This window comes from Anguilla anguilla, chromosome 5 (genome assembly GCF_013347855.1).
Source record: "Anguilla anguilla isolate fAngAng1 chromosome 5, fAngAng1.pri, whole genome shotgun sequence".
NCBI lineage: Eukaryota > Metazoa > Chordata > Actinopteri > Anguilliformes > Anguillidae > Anguilla > Anguilla anguilla.
The window spans coordinates 26,004,330-26,017,792 of NC_049205.1; the positions used below are offsets into that span (position 1 = coordinate 26,004,330).

The 13,463-nt window shown below is 38.6% G+C and overlaps 1 protein-coding gene across 8 annotated transcripts in view; it reads right to left on the reverse strand.

The window, feature by feature from the left end:
* chid1 (chitinase domain containing 1) overlaps nucleotides 1-13,463 on the reverse strand; it is a 386,345-nt gene that overhangs the window by 263,008 nt on the left and 109,874 nt on the right. For all 8 annotated transcript variants that reach the window (XR_004765361.1, XM_035418828.1, XM_035418832.1 and 5 more), the window contains one exon: nucleotides 11,833-11,894. Coding sequence is in view for 7 of the 8 variants with exons in the window: in XM_035418828.1 (XP_035274719.1) it covers nucleotides 11,833-11,894 (62 nt within the window). In the remaining variant the exon portion in view is untranslated. The remainder of the gene's footprint in view (nucleotides 1-11,832; nucleotides 11,895-13,463) is intronic.

Sequence of the window (13,463 nt, forward strand, 5' to 3'; positions counted from 1 at the left end):
AAATGGGTCTGCGTAGGGGTTGTGCGAAATGTGCGGCATGTGCACCGGTTGCAGACCACAGCGGCGTACCTCCTCAAGAAATTAAAAGCGCGTAGTTACCAACCAGTGCCTGCATATGCCGGCAAGAAGGTGGTTGGTTGATTGCTGACATGAGGTCACTGACATACGGCTCTGGCTAGCAGGTTATAACAGTTGATTCACAAAACCGATAGGCAACGTTAAATATGCAGCTAAAAGCGCTTATGTCAGGTGAATGTCTTCGTTGCAAGAAGTTACATCTAGCTCAGCATTTTTGTGGTCATTGGTGCAGTATTTAGTAAGCTTGGATATATGAATGAAGGTGTTGTCTTTTGAACTATAACGGTCAGTAACAAAATCAAATTACGTGGCCTGCGCAACCTGTGCAATATGCCGCACAAGTATAAATGATCTGGCCGTTCGCGAGTGCCGCACACAACGGAAACTATGCGAACTATGCAGACCACGCAAAAGTATAAAACAGCATTTAGACGGTCCGGCGTGTACGTAGAGCTGCAGCGCTTCCGCGCATTAACTAAAAAAGGCGTAAGACACATATTCCAATCCATTGCTCAGTTTAGCAGAGAATGCACATTTCTGAGCACCTCAGAGACAGATAGAATAATAATACACATTTAAAATAATAAATACGACATTAAGAAAAAAGAAACAAAAGACGAAATATCAACTCGCGACCTGCGTGCTGCGCGCAGAGCAGCCTGCCGTTTTATTTATTTAGACATTGGCAGATGAGAAAATTTTCGGTTACGCTGACCTATAAAACGCTATTCCAAAAGAAAAATCAGACATGTTATACATCGTTAGAAAGCTTATACTCTCACCTACTGAATAAATGAATTGTCAATCAAGCCAAATTGCACTAAAAAGGGCGACAACGCCGTAAGCAACAGGTGTGGTATTACGCACAGCTATTTTTGAAGGTAGCCGACATTTCACAAACGAATTATCCAAGACAATATATGACCACTCAGTCGCAAAAGGGACATCTCTACGCGTAAAACCAATGGTAAGATTGTATATTTATTCAATGTTTAGTCCCATATATTGACTGTAGATTGACATGGTATAATTTAAAAAAAAACTTTGTCTCGTTTATTTCAGTGAGCAGCGTTTTCACTGCTGTATTGGCATATTTTAGGGCTAATGTCGGGTTTATCTTGCTACGGAATATTACATTACATTACAGGCATTTGACAGATGCTCTTATCCAGAGCGATGTACAACAAAGTGTATAATCATAATCAGGAACAAGTGTGTTGAAAACCCTAGAGAGAAGTACCGTTCCAAGTGCAGGGAACAACCGCATAGTTCAACTTGGACCCTGTAGGTTAAACTGATTAACACTAACACAGACAAGAACAGCATCAACGCAGTCTATGCAGAAATACAAGCAGTAGTTAAGACAGTTAATGCACCTAAGTCACCTACGAAACAGCTGCCTAGTTACAACCCTAAGCTTACAGTCATTTACAGGGGGGTAGGGAGGGATGGGGGAGAGGTGCAGCCTGAAGAGGTGAGTCTTCAGTCGTCGTTTGAAATGGGTCAGTGTCTCAGCTGTTCTGACCTCCACAGGGAGGTCATTCCACCATCGTGGGGCCAGAACAGACAGGAGACGTGTTCTGGAAGTGCAGGTGCGAAGAGGGGGAGGTGCTAGGCGTCCTGAGGTAGCAGAATGGAGGGATCTGGCTGGCATGTAGGGTTTGAATATCTTGTGGAGGTATGCTGGGGCTGATCCCTTGACTGTCTATGGCAGCAATGCACTACCTGTGCCTAGTCTGCCAGAAATTAAAAGAAGAAGTTTGCAAAGGCCTTAGCGCAAGGGCAAAATCAAAACAAAAACAGACTGGGTCTATTCCTTGGCGTGTTCCAGGCAAACCAAATCACCTAAGATGTTTGACGCACTCATAATATGTCTCTATGCGCTTTTCAAAATTTTCAAATGTCGTGGACCAGGCCAACTTATGCGATTTGAGAACCAAGCAAAATTATACAGTTCTATCCGCTTCTCTTTTGCTTCAGAAAATGATGTCAGATAGGTCTATCAGCAAACATATGGCTTAGCTATGCCCAGAAGTCCTCAATAATAATAGTATTTTCCAAGAAATTACAAAAAATAGTTGACAACGTTTCTTTAGGTGCAGCATCTTTTACTCCTAGGACCACAGAGTGAATGCGTAAGTGAATGCGATGATAAGAACATTTTTGGTTACACTGACCTATAAAACGCTATTCCAAAAGCAACATTAGACATGTTATACATCGTTAGAAAACTAATACTCTCACTTACTGAATAAATTAATTGTCAATCAAGCCAGACTGTACGAAAAAGGGTGACAACGCCGTAAACCACAGGTGTGGTATTACGCACAGCTATTTTGGAAGGTACCCAGGCATCACAAATGCCTGTATATTTCACAAACGGATTGTCCAAGACAATATATGACTGCTCAGTCTCAAAAGGGACATCTCTATGCGTAAAACCAATGGTAAGGTTGTATATTTATTCGATATTTAGTCCCAGATATTGACTGTAGAATGACATGGTATCATTTTTTAAAACTTTGTCTCGTTTATTTCTTTATTCATTGTGGCTTCTTGTTGTATCGCACTTCAATATGACGCCGTTGGCGCGCAAAATGAATACGTACTTATGCTTAGGCAGAGGACGTCAAGTTAACTAGGCGGTCCTTCAATGTGGCCCAGGATGCATTCATGTTCACACTGCTAAAAGAATGTGGCCATATGCGACCCAGACCACCTACGAATGTGGTCTGAGTGATCGGATCTCAATGCGTCCTCAAAGCGTCTTGGGTGTGTTCACACCTGTAGTTAGCACTGTCCACTTGTGATCGGATCATCCAAGACGCATTTTAATACCAGGTGTGAACAGGGCCTATGTAACAGTTGTGACAAATAAAACACTTGACATTGGACAATAATATGCACATACATATTTCCTAGCAATCTTTGCATATGAAATAATAACAGTAGTACCAAAGAAATGACCACAAATTATTTAATTGAACAGTTTAAACAATATGCTTTCTGCAGAATGGGCATTTAGGTTAAGTTTGACATGATCACAAATGAGATGAGGTGGCGGCAGTGTAGCATAGTGGGTAAGAAACCGGGCTTGTAAAGGTCATAGGTTTGATTCCTGGGTAGGACACTGCCGTTGTACCCTTGAGCAAGGTACTTAACCTGCATTGCTGGATAAGAGTATCTGCTAAATGCCTGTAACGTAAGATGAGTTTCCTTATTGAACGGTAAATAAAGCAGACGGTATTATAAGTGATCATACAGTTGAGACCAAAAGTTTCCATACACCTAGGCTAAAGATATTCAAATTCAGTTTTTCACAACTCCGCACATCTCATGTTACCATACATTTACCATGAAAGTCAATTAGGGCATCTACTTTGTTCACATCAGAGGTAATTTTAAAACAATCGATTAGAGACACATTTATTTCAGATTTAATTAACTATATCAGAATTCCAGTGGGTCAAAAGTTTACATACACAAAGTTGACTGGCTCTTTAAACAGTCTGGGAGATTCCAGAAATTGATGTAATGACTTCTTAGAAGCTTCTGATTGGCTAATTGTCATAATTAGGAGTTAACTAGGAGTTAATTGGCACCTATTGCTATATTTAAGAGCCTACCTTTAAAGCCACTGCCTTTTTGTCCTTGATACCATGGGAAAATCCAAGCAACTCAGCCAACCTCAAACCAAAAATGGTGAACTTCCACAAGTCTGGTTCCTCCTTAGGAGCAATTTCCAAACAACTGAAGGTATTATGAGCATCTGTACAAACAATTATATGCAAACATAACAATCTTGGAACCATACAGACACTGCATCATTCAGGATGGCGGCACAAACTAATGCAGGCTACACACCGGACGCGGAGCGCTTGTGCAGCGTTTTTCCGCCCCCTTGTGTTCATACCAGCTGCGTTTTCTACGCTGGCCTCATGTTCTCCGACAACATAAACATGGATATTTGTTTTAATAGCTATAGCAAGCTATTGTCGATATGCTCGTTACCACTTGTGCATCAATAAAGAGAAGGGAATGCTTTAATGTTTTTGGATGATTTAGCCTAACTTCAACTGAAAGCATTGTTACCTTTTCCAGTCTTTTCCCCGAGTCCTAGCCGTAGTATTTAAGTAGCGTTTAAAAAGTTTTATATAGAACAAGCGTTTTGAGCGTCAAAGATTTCATTTCCTGCATTCTGGTGAATTTTTATGCACCGATTTGTGCCTTTTCTGCATCAGTTTATGGTGGAAATGTCTTTATTTATGTTTCTTTTATGTTTTTATTGGGGGGGGGACAAATACACGTGTTCTAAATATTGAGGGGGACGTATTCCCTGCGTCCCCCCCCCCCGCCCCTGAAATCTATGCCTATGAGAACAACAAATTTGTATAGATTTTTTCCCCACTACATTGTATAGATCGTTTTTGGCACTGGCTACTGGTTGGCGGAGGCATACAACCCCGAGGCGGTAATTATAGTTTCTTTTCAGAAATACAGTTCATTTTGGAGATAAAACTCGCCAACAAATGTTGAAATCCTGAGATTACGGTAGCTAGCTACCTAAAATCCGCTTGGTGCAAGGCGGAAAAAATAGAGCCGAGGGGGAAAAGATAGCTTCACGTCTGCGGCCAGGCACCCAATCCGCGTCCGGTGTGAAACAGGCGTAACTCCCAGGGCTGAACAAACTTTTGTCTGAAAGATTCAACTGAACCCCAAGGCAACAACAAAGGAACTGGTGAAGGAGTTGGAGGCATCAGGTTCCAAAGTATCAACATCCACCGTTAAGAGAATCCTACATCATCATGGCCTGAAAGGCATAAAAAATCCAGAATGAAGTTTGCAGGTAATCACCAGGATGAAGACCTAGTCTTTTGGAGGAGTGTTCTCTGGTCAGATGAAACAAAAATTGAACTGTTTGGCCATAATTATCAGCGCTATGTATGGAGGAAAAAGGGTGAGGCTTTTAATACGAAGAACACCATTCCAAATGTGAAGCATGCATGTTGTAGGGGTGTTTTGCTGGAAAAGGGACTGGTGCACTTCAGGAAATAGATGGCATGAGGAAGGAGGAATATATAGAAATACTGAAGCAACATCTCAAGACATCAGTTATAAAGTTAAAACTTGGTCGCAACTGGGTCTTCCAGCAGAACAATGATCCTAAGCATACCCCCAAAGTTGTAACATTATGGCTTAAGGAAACAAAGTGTAAGTATTGGAGTGGCCATCTCAAAACCCTGACCTGAATCCCATAGAAAATTTGTGGACTGAACTGAAAAAGCGTGTCCGAGCAAGGAGGCCCACAGACCTGACTGAGTTACACCAGTTCTGTCAGGAGGAATAGGCAAAAATTCCAGCAAAGTATTGTGAGAAGCTTGTGGAAGGCTACCCCAAGCATTTGACTCAAATTAAGTAATGAAAAGGCAATGCCACAAAATACTAACAAAGTGTATGTAAACTTTTGACCCACTGAAAATCTGATATAGTAAATAAAAGCTGAAATAAATCTGTCTCTTAACTATTATTTTGAAATTACCTCTTATGGAAATAAACCAATGACTTGGTCCCGCTTCCATTTATTTCCAATCGCATGCTCTACACCGTACATTTCTTGCCAATCAAATCTCCTTGTCTCTCTGGTCTATTTCTTACCAATCAAATCTCCCCTTCTCCGCAGCTACATTTCTTACCAATCAGGACTCGTCATGCCCGTCCATTTCTTTCCAATCAAACACGGCAACGCAGATTTTAAATGCATCACGGTAGAATCCAATGACAGCGACAGCATTCAAGAATACAGTGGAATACTAAGATAAGAAATGAAATTAAATCGTTAAATAGTCAAGAGGAAAACCTTGCAAACGGTCGTTTGATAGTAACAGAGACAATATATTTTTCTTATGCCGTCTCTGATAGTAATTTAGGTGGACTACGTAGCTAACATTACATTAATGTCTAGCCAGCTAATGGAAGTTACCCTAAATATAAGGATATTCAGCCACATGATGTAATTATGTTATTAGCTATCAATGTGCTATTATTATGATGTTCTGTGGAGCAATGACATAGCAATGACATAGTCATAGAAACTAGTTCTATGTAAACATAAAAAAAAAGTAAAAAAAGCTTATAAAATGAAGCTCCTTGGACTGACAGTGATTCCCTATTAAGTTGACATGAGTTGAATATAAATCAAGTCAGATCACCAGCTGCAGCTCCTGCTCCTCCTGTCCCCACTGCAGTGATGTCACACATATCATAATACATACACAAACACACACACAGACGTTATACTTATTTTCTCAAGTTCAGTTTCAACATCATAATTCATATAAAAATAGAATACACATTTATAACAAATTACAGAGTTCTCAAACTTTGTAGCATAAACCAAAGACAGGGCAGTGAACAACACCTAAGCTTTTCCATCTTTACCCTGCTCAGTAGGCCATCATGCGTTCTAATATAAAAGACACAGCAGTCGATTGAACAGCTAAGTTTAGAGATAACAAGCCACCAATGAGATGACAAACGCAGCCACTTTTCTTAATTAGTTCATTATTGTTCTTATTGTTTCACCACCTGCTAGCTCCCTTTACATATCTACACAATTATGCAGACAAAGTTAAGTGAGCTAAAGTTAAGCATTTCATTAACAGATAACAACTGCCGATATGTTGCATTGTGAATTTAAAAAATAACCTTTGATTTGATTTAATCACTCAGCTAACTGCAGTTAATAGACAAGCCATGTTATTATTAATAGGGTTAGGGTTAGGGTTAGGCCTACTTTAGAGAAAATGTAGCTAGCTGTCTGTATTGACAGTTTTATCCATCACCAAGTTTGTCTTCGGCTTGGGGAATGGAATAAAAATAACATCTGTAGGTACCATAGCCTACAAAAAACACTAAACTACAAAGCCAATATGTCCACCTCTGAGTGACTCATTTAACCACACCCCATACCACAGCTTTCCTGTATAGACAAGTTTCCTTGCCCACACCCCCCATTTCCGCTTTCGGGCACAGGTAGGCAAACAGCTTCCAGGCTAATTGTTTACCTTGCGTAAGGTGTTCTTTTAACCTGGTAATTTGTGTGTTTTAAACTACTGTTTTTAACTACAATGCAAGTCAAATGGGAACATTCATCGACACGGATACACGCCAATCAATGATTAGCTTGTCAAAGCTATGTCAAAATGTTACAAAACATTTTGGAGCTAAATATGTCGCCTGAGAGGCATTTCTAGTTAGCGTTGCAGCTATCAAATCTAACGTTACATTCCCACCAGCAAGTTACTGACTAGTCGAGCAGTCAGCTACTAGCTAACTTCACCAGTTTCATAGCAATCTACTGCAAGTTAGATAGAGCTGGGATCGCACCGTTAGAGAGAAAAAATAACTTTAGTTTACCACACACAGAAGCTAGCTAAGTTAGCCAGCTATGAAACAATTTTTTGTTATCGATTGCAAACAAGAAAACAGCATCATTATTAATAGCGGCAGGAAACGGGTATAACATTAGCGAAAAATCATCCTTACAAAACGTGGGGGAAGCATATTTAAATGTCTAGTCACATCCATAATCATGTTAAACCGCCACTGAAGTAATGAGAAATATAGCTGTGCAAGAACAGAGAGTGATTGATGATGATGAGATAGAGCCCGACCGATGCCAGATTTTTGGGTCCGATGCCGATCCCGATAGCCCACCGATTACTGATGTTTTGACTGGTATTTTGTCAAAAAGTGCAACATTTTCAAATCAATTTGAAAAACTTATGTTTTATTAAAGTTTCTATATTTAAGAACATTTAACTTATAAGCAAACAAATAAAAATAAACACACAAATAACTTTTTAGATAAAAAAGTAAAAGATGATATTAAATTAAATATATATATTAACACCATCCTTAAGTGTGTGAAATCAAAATAACTCCACACCTTGCTTTTACTCCTTTCTTTTCCAGCCATCTATAAAAATATATTAATTTTAAAAAATCAGTTTTCCAGTTTCAAACATGTATTTTTATGAATATTATTATTATTGTTGTTGTTGTTATTCATTTGTTATTATTATTATTTCTTAGTATCTATTCACAGTACATTAATTATATTTTCTTATTTTATTCCTACTACATGATCTCAAAGAGTAAGACTATCTAGCGAGCTTCCCTGTCCATAAGAATTAGGCGGTGAAAATAACTACAATGCGCTCTGACGCGTGGCTAGATGACACACTCGCTCGCAATAACGCATTAGCTATTGACACAGCCTCATTATTTCTAATTATATATTCTCAGTAAGTTAAATGAATTATATTTTCTTATTTTATTTCTACTACATGATCTCAAATAGTAAGAGATTATCTAGCGGAGCTAAGGAGTGAATCAAGTGTAACATTAGATGAAATTAAATTGACTGGATGAAATACGTGAAACTACAATGCGCTTTCGTGCAGGTTACCCACGCTAACTGTTGGTTGATTCACTTCTCCAACAGCAATCCTTCTCTCATGTTATCACGACAAAGCTAGATAACATGGCTTAAAATGATCCATGTTAGAAGTGTTTTATCTGCGTTTTTACTGTCTGGTTAGCTTGTTACAGTGACGCGTGACTAGATGACACACTCGCTTGCAATCACGCGTTGGCTATTTACACAGCATCATATAGTAGCTAATATCATTATCTCAGATAAAAAAACAAATGTGTGATACATTCAATCACCATTTTATTTTGGCTGGTTATTTATTTGAGAATACAGCGATGTCCTCTGGAAATGTAGATCCTACGCTGCTTATGTGCTCACTGCCACTTCATAAAGGCTTGCTAGCCAGCTAGCTCGCTAAAGTGAACCAAATATGTTAGCCAGCTCGCCGCTTGATAATGAGGATTGATAAACATAGCGGTCGTATAAACGCATTTAATTAAATATTTTCACTAAATATACATACCTTTATTGCGGCATTCGAATCTGTGCATACAAGTCTTGCAGTGGAGAATATTGGATGAAGCACGAGTGACAAACGTCTTATTAGAGAAGTAGCGCGTCAGCTGCTGCAGTTCACACTTGTATTAGAGCTCCCTCTACTGGATAATTCTAGTAAATAGCAATTACAACGTTCGAACAGACAAGTACAGATAAATAATCATTGTTTTTTTGTTTATTATACTTATTAAAAAATTGGGGCACATCAGCGGCATAACTGCCGATCCTGATTTCGTCAAAAAAGTCAAATAATGGCCGATATATCGGCCAAACGGATATATCGGTCGGGCTCTAATGATGATGTCATCAGATGCGCGTCTGATGCGCTGCATGTTCTTAAAGAAAGTCATTTCCATTTTGACGGCACTGACTGACCGAGTGTACCTACACATCCCACCCCCCCCCGCCACCACCTCCCCAAAACATTTTAAATAATGCATGTCAGTTTTGCAAGTTCCTTAACAGCAGCTATTAACCACCTACAGAAGCTTTGTAACTTGTAGCTAGCCAAAGGACTATACTGTTGCAGACAGTGTCGGAGCTAGATGTCGGACAAAGTAGTAAACTGCAACCATTTATAAGCAGGACTTGGTTAACTGCAGTGTTAATCATTCATTTGCTAACAGTCAATTGAATGGTTTCAGGTAGAATACCAACCGAGGAATAGGCGGAGGACGACCAAACTGCACCAATGAATGTAATGATTAGCTGAAAGGAAGAGAAAAAAACTGCCCAACATAACAAAAAGTAGCTCAAATTATGACAAACCACCCAATGCCATTTTCCCCACACAATAACCCCAACTGGACCGGAATCTGCCCAATCTGTTCTACTGGCACATCGCTATTTGTACGTAACCAGCGTAACAAGTGCAACATGTCCTGGCAGTTGAGTAAAATTCTTGGCGTTTGACTCATCACAAATGCCATTAAGTATATGTTATGTTTTACATTAGCAGATGCAAAACACACATTTCTTAACAAATTCTTGGTTCTTGGAATTTTTAAACCAGTTCTATTTGGAACTGGCACTTGATACCCAAATGTGCATGTAATCATTAACTCTTGTATGTTTTTCTGTACTCTACAGTATGCAACATTTTGTTGCATGGGGACAAGACAACATGAAAACAATATTCCATGGTTAGAGAAATTTTGGCGATGTTCCAGCTTCATGTCAAATTGATGCATGAAACATAACACGACTGAGCCACCTAGGAACACTTAGGCTACAGCGAGAAATGTCCTCATTAGAAAATAGCACTAACCTATTGAAAGACACTCAATTTCAAAAACAACATGTATAATCAAAATATTTAAAACAGTAATACATTACAAGGATGAAATCTTATCCATGTTCGTAGGCATTCTCCTCCAGGAAACCAATGCTGTCACTCTCCTCTTCTGACTTACTTCAGAAAACAGCATTAGCTAGGCAAGCATATGCCTTAGCCATACTCAGAAGTTCTCAAGAATAATATTTTCCAAAAAATGACAGAAAACAATGATTACATCTCGCCGGGTGGGTGTCTTTTACTGCTATTGCAGAGACAGAATGTGTAATGCAGTGACAAGGAGATAAAACTTTGGGTTACGCTGGACTATAAATCACTATTCAAGTCAAATTAGACCTTTCATACATTGTTAGAAAGCTTATGCTGTCACCAACGGAGTAAGATACTAGTCAATCAGACTGAATATACTAAAAAGGGCGACAGCGCCGTAAACAGCCCTAACCCTAACCCTAACCTTTAAAGGGACATCTCTACATGTAAAACCAATGGCAAGGTTGTATATTAATTCCATATTTAGTTGCAGATATTGATAGTAGAATTACTTGGTATAATTACACAAAAATACCTAATTTATTTCACTATTCAGTGAGCAGCGTTTGTCACTAATGTACTGGCATACATATTGTTGGTATACTGGCTATTGTTGGTTTTATCTTGTTGCTATGACGGAATACAAACTTTGGTGGTGAAATAATATTTTTATGAACTCCCCAGATAGAAATTATTGTCGAGTGTGTCACACTTGGGGGGATAGTTGCAGATAAGACTACAGGGAGGAGGGTGCTTGTAAAATGGAAAAGCTCCGCAGCAATGGGGCACTTAGAACCTCCGTATTTAGAATAGTTTTCCTGTATCGCTATTAAACCTAAAAACCTGAATACAGAGCTTGTTGCCTGCACTTATAGTTTGATTGCAGGAGCACTGAATGTCTGAGTTTAGCAGTGTCATGGTGCTGGCATCCTGGTCACTAGGGGGCTTGCATGAATGACTTAATTTATATTCATCTTGTAGAAAATTACACATATTATGTTTTACACCATTTTTATGTGAATTAATATGGTCAGCATAACAGCAAATCTGCATTGTGTTACTGCTGCCATTAGAGACTTGCAAGTTTTAGTCCAAGATTTCCAGTTCTTCAGTGCTTCCTTTTTAACAGGGAAATAGTATCTAGTTATCAGCCAATATCACAGGGATATCCGAATCAACACAAATTTGTATCTCCTCTGTGTCAGGTGTCCAGTTCTTTTCACAACCAGCCACAGCATGGCTGCTTCATTTCAAACTGAAATCATGCCAGCTAGCTGTACATGGTCTGGAGATAACACATGATGTGTGTGGCCTCTCAAATTGATGGGGCACAGACCAGACAGCTTGCAGACAGAAATTTAAGACAGAGGAAAAGACAGACAGAACTTATTAAGGGGTGCCAGGTTCATACACAATAGCATACACAGAAACTCACTTCCTCTTGCTTCCTCCCAGCTGGCTCCACATCTCCAATGTAAAGCCATCAAAGCCTTCAGCCTGCAGACAAACAAAAAAAAAACAGCGCTGTACAATACAGTAACACTTAATCATTCACACTTACCCAATTGGTATGCAATTTTGTACGTCACTTTGGATAAAAGCGTCTGCTAAATAAATGTAATGTAATGTAATTAAATTAAACAAACTTGCCAATCACATAGCAAATGGTCTAAAGTTTTGCTTAAGACATACTAGTGTCTTTTTTTTACCATTCAGCTAATGGATTTCTTAATGCTTTAGCTAATGGTTTGGCAAACCAGAGCTGGGTCTTTCTACCAATGTGGTGCCTTGTGGCCATCTGGCAAAATTTAAACAATTAAATCAATCCAATTAAAATGATAGCCAATATTTGTCTATAGAAAAATACAATGAATGTGCAATAAATAAAATATTATAATTCTGCATCCTTCAATCAACATAAACCAGTACCCATCTAAACTTCTTGTGAAATAAGGGAGTATTACAGCAGTCACATAATACTCAGAATTTCATTGGCTGGAAAATAAAGGAACAAAGACAATTAAGTCTCCATCCATTTTTGTCTTTTGTTATTTATTTATTTATTTTAATCTTAGCAATCAGACTGGACCAATCCTCTCAGTTTTACATAAAACATTTCTATAAAATCTACATACGCTTATAAAAGTGATAAAAAATTTAAAAAATCATAATCATATGGCGAGAGATGGCTGAACTTCAGTTAAATGCACTGAATGTCAGTTCACAGCAATAGAGGTGACACTCTTTTGTATAACTAAAGTGCAGTCAACATAATTGAATATCAAGGGAACAGATTTTTTCCCAATAACCCAGTTACAGATATCAGCACTGTAACCTGTATACCCATCCTGTATATCTTATCTCATAAAAAACACGTTTTCAACGTACAAAAATGCCAAGTTACTCACACATACTGTACAATACATACACTGTCTATAAATCAATGCTACCCAATGTTTCCTCAATTGTTTCAAGTCACTTGGCCCTGTGTGTATAAAAATACAGTACATGGACAGGCCAAACATATGTGTGGATGGGTTTGTAAGAGTCAAGATTGATTGAATACGCGTCAATATGTCCAATTTGTATTGGTATGTGTATTTAGCTGCCCAGCCTTTCTGTTGTGTGAATGATTGTATGTTTCTTGGTATAAATGTCTGTTTGTAAATGTGAATGTAACATGCTGCGTGGGAAATGTCCCCAGGGGAATAAAGAAGTATTTTATGTATGCATGTACAATATATATTTTACATGCAGTATTTATTATAAGTAGCAAATATACAATAACTTGTACATTTAGTAAAGTAGAGAAGCAAGTATAAACATGTTTTGTAGAGGAATATGCTTCCTGTAGGTATTCACCAGCAGTTTTGTACATGAATTTAAATGTGTTGCATGAGGCAATTTGAGGTATCTGACACTTTGATGTGACACAAAGTTTGAATGACATTGTAAAATGATAAGATTAGAAAACACAGGGCCAAGTGACTTGAAACAATTGAGGAAACATTGGGTAGCATTGCTTTGGAATACAGCTTATTTAATTTTGGTGAGGCAAGATAGCCT